The sequence below is a fragment of the Protomyctophum bolini genome (assembly GCF_963924005.1).
Source record: "Protomyctophum bolini genome assembly, chromosome: 15".
In the NCBI taxonomy this organism is placed as follows: Eukaryota; Metazoa; Chordata; class Actinopteri; order Myctophiformes; family Myctophidae; genus Protomyctophum; species Protomyctophum bolini.
Genome location: NC_137876.1, coordinates 36501180 through 36515069, shown reverse-complemented (window position 1 = coordinate 36515069; position 13890 = coordinate 36501180). Strand labels below are relative to the sequence as shown.

General features: G+C 41.2%; 1 protein-coding gene across 2 annotated transcripts in view; it reads right to left on the bottom strand.

Moving 5' to 3' along the window:
• Window positions 1–748: 748 nt before the first annotated feature.
• Window positions 749–13890, bottom strand: part of stxbp6 (syntaxin binding protein 6 (amisyn)) — a 62412-nt gene continuing 49270 nt past the window's right edge. The window contains exons 5-7 of one of the 2 annotated variants that reach the window (XM_080783731.1): window positions 10524–10622; window positions 4413–4570; window positions 749–2934 (exon numbers count right to left, since the gene is read on the bottom strand). In XM_080783731.1, the coding sequence (XP_080639857.1) occupies window positions 2911–2934; window positions 4413–4570; window positions 10524–10622 (281 nt within the window). In that variant the 3' untranslated portion in view covers window positions 749–2910. The remainder of the gene's footprint in view (window positions 2935–4412; window positions 4571–10523; window positions 10623–13890) is intronic. The other variant, XM_080783730.1, reaches the window with a different exon arrangement.

Genomic DNA, 13890 nt, shown 5'->3' with positions numbered 1-13890 from the left:
CATTGTTTTCATTACCGACCTCAGCAAAATGTCACGACAATTGAGAAACTTTGGCAAAGCCGGATGCACCGCGGTGGATTTGAACACAGAGACTCTGAAGGTGTGCAGGTATTTGCGCCACCCGAGCACATGGAGCGTGTCTTGAGTCTACAGGGTTTGATGAGGTCAGATCAACATAATGGAATGTCAGAACAGGTCAGCTCCATATATGGAGATCTACAGCGGGGGCAGTGTCTTGAGTGTAATTTTCAGGCCTGTTGAGGACTAGTTTTCGCCGGCTGCACTAATAACTTTAAAGTTTAAATGGACAGGTATCAGTCAAAAGGGAGACATCGAAGAGGAAGGATGGATGGGGAAGGATCAACATAATGGAATGTCAGAACAGGTCAGCTCCATATATAGAGATCTATATGTGTTTGAGCTCAGATGTAGAGTTGCTGGCCGGCTCCATGCAGATCTAGGTGATTAGATGAGGTCAGTGTCGTGATCTTCATATATGGAGACGGCCATATATGGTGGCGTGACGTGTCGCGAGGCATGTCCATATATGGAGGTGTGACCAACGATACTTGATAGTATTAGATTTATTTAACTTAATACCAACACTGTAATGGCAATAATTCAACAAGAATGAATACTTAGTGTAGGTAGAATAGAATTGCATCTTGTGAATGTCTTGACTTCTCTGCTGATCTGCAGATCAGTATCCGTTTGTATCAAATAGTGTAAAAAAACAAACACATTGAGGGATTTTTATTTATTTTTATTTTTAAGAGATACACAGTCCTGTATGATAAGTTGACAAAACTCAAATACAAATTCAAACGTTGCCTGTCAAAATGTTTGTATACTGTATTTACAATAAATTATGAGAAAAAAACGCTTTAGATCAATGTAATCCATGGAAAGAAATAAATTAAAGTTGTCAAGACAAGACAGACAATAAAAGTGAGCATGTGGTTAACATTCAGAAATGTTTAAATGCGCAAACCTGGAATAATATTCACCTTAGATAATAACAGATATGACTAGTGTGAACTGTATAAAACTTGACTTCTAAGAATGTACCTCATCTATTCATGCGTGGCTTCTTTCATCTTTCCTTTAAGAAGTCCCAGTATAAACTCCACACAATCTAAAGAACTTAATTAACTCTTCTACAACCCAACGTATTTTGGTGATGAATTGAGGCAGTGTTAGCAAGACAAGTTAACTTTCAATATGGCAGCGGAGGTGAGATGCAGTTTAAAAGGCCCTAATAAAGAACAATTGCATTAAGACAGTGGATGAGATGTTTTGACACTAGATTAAGTGTGTACAGTGTATGAGAGAGTAGAGTCCACTGTATAAAGAGCATTTATTAAGCATAAAGTGAGTGAGTGTAACAGACATGTAGACAGCGATTGGAGCTCATGACACAGCTGGTGTTATAACAGAACAGCATACCTAACAAAATCAAATGAAAAATACCACTTCCTCTTGCTTCCATTGGAGTTTGAAAGGTGGTGTTAACGTTAGTTATAAACAGGACATTGGCATAATACAAATACAAATTTTAGTTTCAATATATATTTTTTATTAAAACAATGAACATCCAAAGTGTTAAGAGAGGACTAAAAGCGAACTAGAAGTTAGGCAACTGGAACGTTTCATTATGAACTCAAGAGTCCTCTGCGAGGCGAGTTAACAGTTCATGTAACAGCATGAAATATAAAATCCAACATATAAAAGTAACAATCCAATACATCTCCTTTGTGAGGGTGGTAATCTTGCCAGTGAGGAAGCAACAGCTACACAGTCAGGTGTGCGACCGCCGACATAAACGAAGGATGACTAGTACACATTGCTGCTGCCATTAGGGAGGGTGGAGGGGATGGGGGCATAATCTGTCAGAGACAGAGTACTGTTCATCAAAACACAACCATTATGACCAATCCAAGTTATACTAAAATTATACTATACTAAAAATACTAGTTATTACTATGGAAATATTGGAAACGAAATACAGCCATGAGTAGTTTTAAAGGTTTATGGGGCAAACCAGCTCTACTGACATTGATAATACTACTAGTAGAAGAATTACAGAATGCTTGTGTATGCTTTTTACAATGCTGAAGCTGATTTACAATGCCATTGAGCTGTCTATCCCTGCCCACCTTTGTATAACTAAAAGGTTTAGGATTCCTTTGTATGGTTGTCGATAAGTCCTGCAAAGGAGCAATGCACTTCACTATTCTACCACACTGTGTCACTCTAAACATGTCCTCTTGTTTCTGGTCAGTCCAATGAGAAGATTCTAAAACGCCTTCGACAAGTTTGACTAATACTGTATCGATTGCACAATTTGCACTTGAAATGAACAAACACTAGAAGAAGATCATCTGAACGTCACAATGCCAAACAGACCAAGGACACCAGAAGCTGTTAAACCTTTACTCTAATTTTGGAAATATGTCACTCACTTTGGGAGGTGTGTGTTCTCTCTCATCTCCCAAATGAGCGTGCACAGACATCACTTGAGCCTTGAGTAAGTCATTATTAGCTTGTATTGGTGATGCCTGCTTGTATGTGTGTGGGCCTACAGTAGCTGTGCATGGGGGCATGAACAAGTGGGATGGAGTGAATGTGGATCACTGTGGCTTGCCTATGAAGGTGTTCCTTTACGGCTAACAGAATAGAGAAGTTAGCCATGAAATGAAACATTCTGCTTATAGTCCTACAGAGTTTCTCTTCTTCCTCTGTTCAGCGCTTGCCACATCACATCATCTTCATCGTTAGGAATGTGATGCACAAGAAAACTATAACCACAAATGATTAAAACTTTAACAATCTTAACAAATAGCAGTATTAAAAGGCTTAAAAAGAATAAAATCTGAAATCCATCTCCTGTATGGCGATTGGCACCTGGGTCTAAGACTTGTGCTTCATGGCAAGCTGCAGAGAGGGGAGAAGAAAAAAAAGAGAGAAAAGGAGATAACGGGGAAAGTCACAAGTTGAGTGGGGTAAAGTTGTACGATGCAGTGAGAAACCCTCCCAATATAGCAGTGGCACAACTTTAAGTAACCTCATCAGCACAATGTTAGCCAACCAGAACCAACAAAGTAGACTTGATTGATAACTCCACCTGGGGAAAGCTATAAAATACAGTGGTAGTTGGCAGAGTGACTAATAGAGTGGGGGAATGCAGCCTCTACAGTATATTGGACTCATTGTACTGCCAGAGAGGAGTAATGGCTATTTTGATGTGCTTATTCCTCAGGCACTGATCGGTTGCTTTTTATATTCAGGCAATGATAACCCCCCCGGCATGTACATTCAGTCTTCCTTTTCCTTTGTGGATATATAAAGTATAAGTCGCCAAAGTCGGAAATACATGTAATAAAATTAAAGCATGATTATTATAGGCTGCTTCTTCTGTGGTATGAAGAACAGAGATGAAATATCCGGCTTTGACAGGTGGGGGCAGCAGAGCAGCATCGACAACCGAAGGTCTATGACTACAACGCAACAACAATGTGAAGCACAGCAGATGGGATTGACTGCATGATGGCAGGCAGAGGGAGGCGACCCAAACAAGTTGCTGATGCTCCATATGATTTACCCTTTTGCTATGATTCATTTAAATCGACTGTTTTCTTAAGTCCCTCTATAATACATGTGGTACTCCCTTCCACCATCTATGCTGTATGACATGTCATCAAGCCTTCCTCCATGTCACGGTCACAGACAAGTCACAGGTAAACTGCAAGATGTGTAAGGTTGCCTGATTTTCACACAAGACTTCAGAAATGCTACAGTATGAAAATATCTGGTCTCAAGAAAACACAATGCACTCTAACAGCGAGGGGTATACTGTATAGTAGGCTCCTCAAATGGATTTCAGCTAAGCAAGGATAGGGGTATAAACTGTGCAGTATGTGAGAGATGGAATGTTATTGTGATGATAGAAAGATCACTATCAGGTATGCCTGTTAGAATCTAAGAGCAGTCGATTCTCTTTTCCACTCAAAATCTAAAACATGCTAATGGTCTCGTTAAGCATTATATCAATCCTACTGGCGTGTCAGAGAGAGATGAATGGAGAAAATGTAAAAACCCAACGGAGAAGTGCTTGGAAGGAGAGAACAAATGAAGGGAACAGAAAAGAATCATCGTCTACCCAGAGTAGACCATAACACAGCTGGGAGGCTCCTAAGTCCTAACTCAGCACAGCAAGTCAGCAACTCAGCATGATTTTATTCATTAAAATAAGTCCCGGGTTGTAGCTTTCACCACTTCTGACTCCATGTTAGATTATCTGTGCATCAAAGTTAGACCTGCGATTTATTGTGCTGAAGGAAGATATGTATGCCTATACATTAGTACATGCAATGTATATACATGCAGTGCATTATGGTAATGTATAACCTCACCTTGTGTGCAGTAACAGAAAACTGCTCAGCACTGTTCATCATGTCTGCCGTCCTCTCCTCGGCCCGACCTAAGCGCTCCCCTCGCTCGTTCAGAGCCTGACTGGCCTTCTGTACGGCACTCGTCACACTGCCTGCTGCCGAGTGCAATATGCTGTTACCTGGAGAAGAGACATAGATGGTGGAAGGCAGGTACATAAGAGGAGGAGGCGATAGGAGGCGAGAAGGGAGGATATAGGAAAAAATGGAACAGAGAAAAAGGTAGAAAAGCAGGGAATTACTGATTAGGATTCTACTGGTGAATGTCTGGTAGTAAAATGTCTACAAGAGAAGTGTTTTTGAAACGTCTCATAGCAGGTGGCAACACTTTAATGAGTAATCTCTAACTTCTATCTAGTGGCTATGACATGGGAAGGAAGATGGTTAATGGGTTTTGCCTCCAAACTATTTCCCTGTGAGGGAAGATCAAATGAATGGAACTTCCATCATACCATAGTGTATATGCAACATCCACACCTGCCACACCTACTCTCTCAACCTACAGTATGGTCTTTGTTCTCTTGCCAATAAGATTTCATTAAAATGTCGCTCTTTATGAAAGTCCCATCATTCCTCATAGCATATTCAAGAATGCTTTATACCCATGGCAACGGCTCTGTGATTTCTCTCCATGTTCTTAGAGATGGTAATTATACAACGAGAGGGCATGAGACCTATGGCTGTGTGTGGGTGCCACTGAAGACTCAGCTGTAGAAATGAGGGTGAGAACTACACTACACTACACTTTGGGCTGCCATTAAGCACCACGCAAACAATTGAACCAGAAGCTGCACTTTCCCCAGACGTTTTCTCTTTGTTGCCGTTACCCTGGTTATTTCCCAGTGTGGTATAATTCATCATTTTATGTAGATATCCAAGGGCGGTGTGCCACTTGGTGAAAACATCAGTACGTTTGAAGTTGCGTTCTGTTGTCGATATGAATTACTGGCTTTTGGTTGCCCAGAAAGACAATGGGGACTTTCAGTTTCCTGTGCCAAGTTTCTGAACAAACCATTATTCACTGGAATAACGGACTGGTACCACAGAGCGCAAACAGTGACAAAGGCACAAAACCAAAACAGAGAACAGAGAACAATCATCACACTGATTTTATTTGAAGCCAGTGCAATAATAGAACATACTGTAAAGTTCAGAACGAAAGAACGAAAATACATCGCATGGATGCACCTGGGACGTATCCTCCCTCCTCAGTGATGTATCCCAAGGTCATCAGGGTTTCGGGTCTCGCGAACATCTTTTCAACATTTTTGGGCTTCCTCCTCACAGAGGATGCAGGCTGGGGGGCCAACCCATACTGCTCCTGGCTCAGTTATTAACAGGCAGCCACAAATTAGTGACAAACTTCCACAAATCAAAAATGTATTACTATCCATCATTGTCTCCACTTTAGAAAGTGAAATTGAAAAACCACCACAGATACCCGCTGGGAAGTTAAGACAGATTTTAAATCGTATTTCTTGTAGACTCAACAGTATATCTTGGAGATAAATGAGTTTGAGCAGAAGGGATAGACAGAGCACAGGCTAGAAAACACACTGTATTAAGACATGGCTGGCCATGTTCTGCTTCCTCCCACAGGAGACCTCCAGTATCGTGAGTCCATGTCCTGTGGAATCAAGGTGGGTCAGCTGACTAACAGATAATTGGGACAGCATCGTTGCAGTGGGCTATACGACAGCCCAAAAGCAGACGGAAAGGACAGCTGGTGTTCCCTCTAAAGAAGTTAACTTGGTAAAAGTCAAAGCAATCTGTGAAGATATACACAAAGATGAAGTTTTGCACTCACACACTAGTGGGGTAGTGAGGGTCTGCTCACACACACACACACCACCCACACCCACCCACCCACCCACCCACCCACACACACACACACACACACACACACACACACACACACAACACACTACAGGCTTTGTAAAGCAAATCTCCCAGGGAGACTAAATCGACCACAATTAGCTTGTCCCCTACAGACAGTGTTTCGATTGCTGTCCATGAGAAGTAAAATCTTTCTTTCTGTATCCAACTTATCGGCAGTAGGGGACCACATCAACATGCAAACACATTTTCATTTGCTGAAGTTTTGGATGATAGGATATGCCTTATACCTGCAGTGTTTCCATTTCATTTGGACAAAACTAAAACTACTTTGAGCACACCATACTAGACATTACACTAACTTGGTCAGTATTCTTCTAACAAAAACACTAATATTGATTGCAGGGTATAATTTATGTATAGGTTGTATTGTAGGGGTGTAAATCTACGGCTTCCCAATTGTGATTATTTGTATTACTCATGTATGTTTCACACTGTAGTGACTGCACATACCGCATGAAGTCTCCGCACTATACTGTATGCTTATTTTAACTCTATGGGTCAGCACAAAACAGCGCACAGCAAGTGTCATTGCTAGTTTACGTTCGACGCAGTTGTCCTTTTCACGCACAGCACTTACAGTATGTTTAATGTTGTGCAAGAAGAACATGTACTTGTGCCTGTCAGGCAGGTAGCAGAAAGCAATTGCAGGAGGCTTTTGACCATCCAAATATTGTCTAAATCCCAGCACAGGGTGCATCATACAGAGATGTGTCTTATCACAATGCAAATTCACTCTACTTGCAATCAAAATTAATCTGCATTTACAAGGCATGTATTTCTGAGTGAAACAGGGTAGGCAGGCGAGACATAATGTTCGAAGGTGATGTGATATGAACGTAAAGTGGGGATGTCGTAACAAACAAACATGGAGAATTAAAGTTTGAAGTTGAACATTGGATGATGAGTAGATGTTCAAACATATGTAAGAAAATGTTTAGGATGTACAAAAACTATTGCCCAGAGTATCTAATCAGAAGTTCAGGAAGTACAGAGCTACAGGAAGTTCCAGTAGGCTGGACAACATGTAGCGCTGTACTTCCTGTGCTTCTGGTTATACTTTCAGTGCAACAGTAGTTCTTTTCCAGATCAAACTGGGAATGGGGTTAACACATAATGTTGTTTCACAGGAAGAAAACGAGATTGTTAAGTGGGTGCACTGTGCACAGGATGACTACTGTAGGTATGGTCTAAAAGGGTTAAAATGGCATTTTTCATTTCATCTTGAATTTAAAGGCTCCAACACCCCCCCCCCCCCCCCCCCTCCAGGAGGAATATGGGTAGACCTTTTCACCTTCAGACAGATCGCTCTTAATTCTCTCTTCCTCAGAGAATAATACTCCCATCATCCTTCCTTCCCCTCTCCACTCCACTCCAAAAAACAGCTCCTCTTCATTCATCTAGCCACTGTTCCTTCTCTCCAAGTGATTTTCCTCTCGATTCTCCGAAATCGGTCATTCAAGCTTAAGCGTGGGCTCCACTGTTGGTGAATAATAATTACTGACTTGATCTGGGGAGCCTATGAGGAGACGAATGAAGCCATGTGTAGGAGTAGATTAGAACAAGATGACGGTGACAATTCCAGTATTTAAAACTTGTGTTTTCTTATGCTTTGAAAGTGGGAGTCGATGTTCGTTCACTACACACTTTGTGACAAGAATAAAACTAACTTGTTATACGAGTAAAAATTCCATTATCTTGTTTACAGTACCGGTAGTTAGATGTTCCTTCATTCTTTGTTAGCCGGGTGTTATTTCCTAAAATTTACAGTACACTGATGAATATAATGAACTAGGGCCTTACCCGTTATGAACAGGACATTATGTACAGTGTGGGTAATGTGATATAATAGATCACATTGATTGGAAGGGAATTGTTAACGGATGATGTTGTGAAGTTGGGTTGAACTTGGGCACTAAATTAATGTTATAAGATAGATAGATATATAGATAGATATAGATAGATAGATAGATAGATAGATAGATAGATAGATAGATAGATGTCATTAACTGTCATTGCATCTTTGTATTTATCATTTTATTTTACTGACGGCATGGGATGGCGGTCATTGCACTGTCGCAGTAATGTAAGTTTGGGAGTGTAGCCAAATGGACCCGCGCATTCCATGTTGTGGTGTCGAAACACCACAGTGCATGTCTTGGCAACGGGCTGAATGGGACTCGAAAAACCCTGTTTTAGTTGTCTGGCACGGCGAAGGAGGTGGTGGAGGAGAGGAGTGTGTCACCGTGACGTGCGAGCAGTTTCAACTTTGCAAATAACTTTGGAGGAGTGTGTCACCCGCGTGTAGTTCCAAGTTATGTTGAGTGACGTGCGAGCCGTTTCAACGTTGCAAATAACTTTGGCATGGCTTTGTAGATTGCGGTGGTGGTAGAAAGAAGCAGGAGAGAAGTGGTAGGCGACCGTGTTGAGCCAGTGCGGTGGGTAAGGCAAGGGGAGTGTTGCACGGAAAACTGTGTAAAGTAAATTGAAATAGTGGAAGCAAATAGTTTGTGCCTGCAAGCAGTGGACATTGAGGCTGGAGGACAGGGCTGTGCGACGCTAGGTTCCTTGAAGCTGTCCATGCGCCGTGGCGTTGTTTGATGGGCCCCAAAGCGAGCAGCAGTCTTACTCTGTGCTAAGGAAGGGCTTAGACAGCTTCCACTTTGACACTTTTTTTTGCGACTTTTCTTAAATTTAGAATACTGTAGATATGAATATGATAGAGGCTTTGTTAGACCCCCTGTGGCTGAGACCTGTCTTACATCCATGACAGACCTGTTTCAACAATGCAGTAGGACCTTTACACCCCATGATATCAATATAATCAGGGAGGGTCCATTAAACAATTGCTTAATGGCTTTTGGCACAACAAATTCTGAAATAAGGAATTATGAGCGATCAACAAACAGGATCAGGAAGGAAAAAGGTAATTTAAAACCCACCCTCTCCTTGTCTACTTGTTATCTCAGAATCATGTAACATGAGAGGATGTCTAAAAATTCATATTCACTCTTATGGCACATTGAACTATGACAGACATACAATACAAGCACAAACAAAAACTTCAGAAACATGCATTCAAACGTACATGCATTCAGCTATACATCCTGTTTATAATAAAGACAAGAGCGTGCAAACAAAGTGTGCAAACAAGAAGTAAAGTATGCTGGATGCTTGACAGAGTGTCATACAGATTTCCATTCTGGCAAAGTTAATTACTATAATATAGTAATTACATTATTACATTGTGTGCCAGAATAGCGCTCCAGGCCAACCTCTGTGTGGTTGTTTGAAGGGAAAGAGTTATACACACTTCATATTAAATATCTGCACCACATGTCAGTTTTACCAGATATGGCTGTAGGGCTTGATTGTGTTATGCTTCATTTAAGAGCTGACAGTATTATCTCAAAATTTTTCCACATATGGTATGAGACATTTATACTGTATGTTGGGTGGCCTACAGATCTAAAGGGTAACTGGTCTACTCTAAGCTGGCGTACTGAAATTATAATGAGAACATAACATATGCCTTATGTATGAATGAATGAATTTGCACAGTGGGTGACATTTATAAGTAAGTGGCGTGCACTTTTATATCACACAGTATCAGGTACAATCAGTTCATGGTCACCAATTTATCTCAATTATGTAATTGTTTTCAGTGAATAAAATGATATTTAGTTTTTGTCCAATCGGTATGGTACTGTAGAGTGTGTTAATACAACTTATACAATTCTGGTGGTTGTATTTGGTCTCCCTGCTCTACTATTGAGAAATGTATTTCCTATGTCTACAAAGTAGGTTGGACACAATCCCATTTCTGGTTGACACAAGTTTGACCTAAAGATCAAAATAAGAATTCACCCCAGAGCAAGCAGGCTCTATTAGTTCAGTCATACTTTTATTTATTTGAGCAATTGCACTGGAGACCAGGGTTCAAATCTGGGGTAGAACACGAACGAGCGAGCGAGCGAGCACCCACACCCACACACACACGTTTTTGAGCATCCCTCAAAATAGTTACAACCGAGTACTGACATAACATAACATAGTAATTTCACTCACTCAAATGAAAATGTGTACATGGTCTCACTTATTGACATACCACCTGTTAGTTATAGGGAGACATTATTGTCAGTGGAGTTCAAGGAGCTTTGTTCATTTCTCCTGTCTTACCTTGTCTTCGTAGATGACTGTGGCCGGAAACCAACCCTTTCCTCATTCTGTTCATAAAGACTTTACAACGGAAAACAACCGAGTCTACGTCTGGATCTTCTGTGGCGAGAACACATCAACAGATCAACAATCTCAGTCTCAACTGAGACATAAACCCAGACACAAACCCAAAATAGGTTACCACTATTTTAATGTCACTTTATTAGTTAACTTCAATCAATTTTATAAACTATATTCATCCCAATTAGTTTCCAAATCACAACAGTTAACCAGTGTTGATTCAGTTGTCAATAACAGTGGTTGATTAGTGTTTTTACGGTGTCAAATCAGAATTTGACAAAACAAAGGATATTTTAAGTTCAGTAAAGGTACATGGTTAATGATGTTATTGGAATCAAACGTTAGTGAAAAGAGCCAAATCTGATAAGACTTTCTTCCAACTTAACTCAATCAGTCTGTCTGTTTTCACTGGACAATCCAGCCTGGTTCTAGCACCTTCCCCTAGGTACTACAGTGCTCTTGATAGAACTGATAACACAAATGTTTCCCTACATATTTTTCCTCTACTGTACCTTGTTCCCCTCCCCTATTAATGCAGGACTATCAAAAATGATTGACTTAGCTCACCAACTCCAAACTAGATTTCTTTCACAATTCCAGTCACGTACAATTGTCAGTGAGGCAGAAAGGCTCAGGGGAGCTGCTGGGAATGAGGGTGAAGCAGTGCGGCCGGCGGCCCGCGTCTGCACTGATAACAAGGCTGATAAAATTACACAATTAGTCCAGCAATACTGCTTTTATTTCTGGACCAATTACACGGTCCATCAAAGATCAAAAAACATGTGCGGGTATCTAGCCCATGCTAATCTCTCTTCTTGGCTTTATGGGTTTGCTGCAATTTTTTGGGACTGTGAGCTGAGAATGTTTACTGTATGTAAAGAAAAAATATAATTCTGAAGAAAATAATAATAATAAGGCGCGGCCTTAAAACAAGACGGATGCGTGCAAGCTTTTCGCCCTCAGGGCGTCTTACTGGTAATTAGCCTTCATACTGTATAATCAGAAGGATATCTTCTAGTGGCCTGTAATAGGAGTATCTAAGTCTGACGTCATAAACGGATTGATCGTGAAGATTATTTTCCCATTCAAAACTCTTAATAAATCAGGCCTCAAACCTCAAACCCTTAGATCTCCATATATGGAGCTGACCTGTTACATATGCTACTCTCGGCGGTTAAAGAAACTTTGTCATGACAAGCCGTTATATCTCCAGCACAAGCTCATTCATTAACTCATCCCATACTGTTGCAAACACTGGCAAAGTGACAAGCAATTTCTCTGTGTTTACATGGCCAACAGTAGGGAGATGGTATTGACCGGCAATCTTCAGTGGAATAGATAATTGCCTGTCAAGATGATCCAGTGGAGAGGTAGCGGAAAGGTTCAAGTTCACCTCTCTGGCAAATCCTAATAAGGAAGAATGTCAACCATAACTTAGTATACTGTATATTTACATCAATACGGCCTCTACTCTGTGTGTATATACTGTAAGAACGAGACATAGTCTGAATAGTCTTGGGCAGTGAAATTAATGTAACAAGCCTAGGACTTGCAGTAATAACCACAATGTTATTATTAAAACAGTCCAGCCTATTGATTCCATTCAATAATTGAAGCCATGATGGACAGGTTCCATTTGAATGAAAAATAATTAAAATGTCCAATTTATTAACTGTAATTTTTTTGTAAAATTCTACTCTGTCCTACGAGTGTCCCATGCTGATCAAATATAGTGAATAATGCTCACAATGCACTGGGATACAACTATTTTCGACATGGAATAGCGTTGTACGCTTAAGTATCAATCAGGCTTAACCGGTTCCTGTCTTTCTGGGGAGTTCCACCAATTTTGTCGTCTGTAGAAGGTGACCCCCACAGTTATGGTCCCACACCTGAGCAGCGTCATAATATTTGTTTTGCACTGGTGTGAGACTTAAACTGAAGTGGACAGAGATTGGCTGCAATCTGGCACGGTCTCTGTTCCTCCTGTCTCAGTGTGGTCGGTCTGTCCATCACCCACAGTGTCTAAACACACTCAACTCCCCTCCCACTAGGCGCTTTTACAATTATTACATGATCGCAATAATTTGAGCTAATCGTAATCGTTAGAAACGTTTCCAGTGAAAGCCCTACCCAGGGTTCCTACACATTTGGAATTTCAAAATTCCATACTTTTTCCAGACTCTAATTCCGGGCCCATGGGTCGGGCCGCCCTGGTACGGACACCGCAGGCACCTAATGGGCTATTCATACTCCAGTTTTAGGTGATAAGGTGACCACCGTTTCGGTGGTTAGTAAAAACAGAGAGAAGTGCTTGTGTGAGTGGCTTATCACCGCAGCGTGACGTCATGTTGTAGTTTTTGGTGGTCACTTTATCACCTAAAACTGGAGTATGAATACGCCTTAAGGCGACAGCACAAGATGGAATCACCGACCAGGCAGGGACCAAAGGCCTCCCCGGAGAGTCCCCTGCCCGGGAAAACAGAACAGCATTTCTTTCCATGAAATTCCATACTTGCGTAGGAACCCTGCCTACGGCTCTCACACACACAACCGGGTCTATATTTATACGCAGATCCATAACCCTAACACACAATGGCTTGCATCTGCATACATAATGGCAAGTCTTTTACATCAAATGCATAAATGCAAATAGCTTCGGGCAAAAGCACAGGTTGGACTAAATACTGTACATAATGCCACAACTCAGGAAACAAAGCGGGAAACATCATTTGTATAAAATCTTCCTCGCATCTTATACAACACACATCAGAGAACGGCCCATTACCTTCTTAAATTGCCTGCAGCCATACAGAATGATGGGCGGCAGAAGAACCTGAGACCTGTAACCTATTACGTCTAAGTCCTCCGAGTCCACAATAAGGAGGCGTGTGGCTGAGGTGGAACATCTGCATTTGAATCATACCCTCCAGACTTCATTGACATCACCCCACACACACACACACACACACACACACTTACTTCATTAGGGTCAGTGTGAATGAGGTAAATATGGACATGGTTTGCAGAGTGGGAGGGAGGTCAGGGTGATGTCAGGGTAACATCCATAAGCAAACGAAGCATTCTGCACGCACGTGCACACACAGCTTGCAGCAAGAAATAAATTGGAACAGATACAATTTTACTCCATGTAGTGTCCCTTATCTTGTAAACAGCATATCTGGATTTATCAAACAGCCCGGGGGGGGGGGGGCTTCTTCAAAAATATGTTATTGATCCACCCAACAGCATCTCACTGGATGTGAGATAGAAATATAATGAATGCAATCTTTTCTACATCGAATTC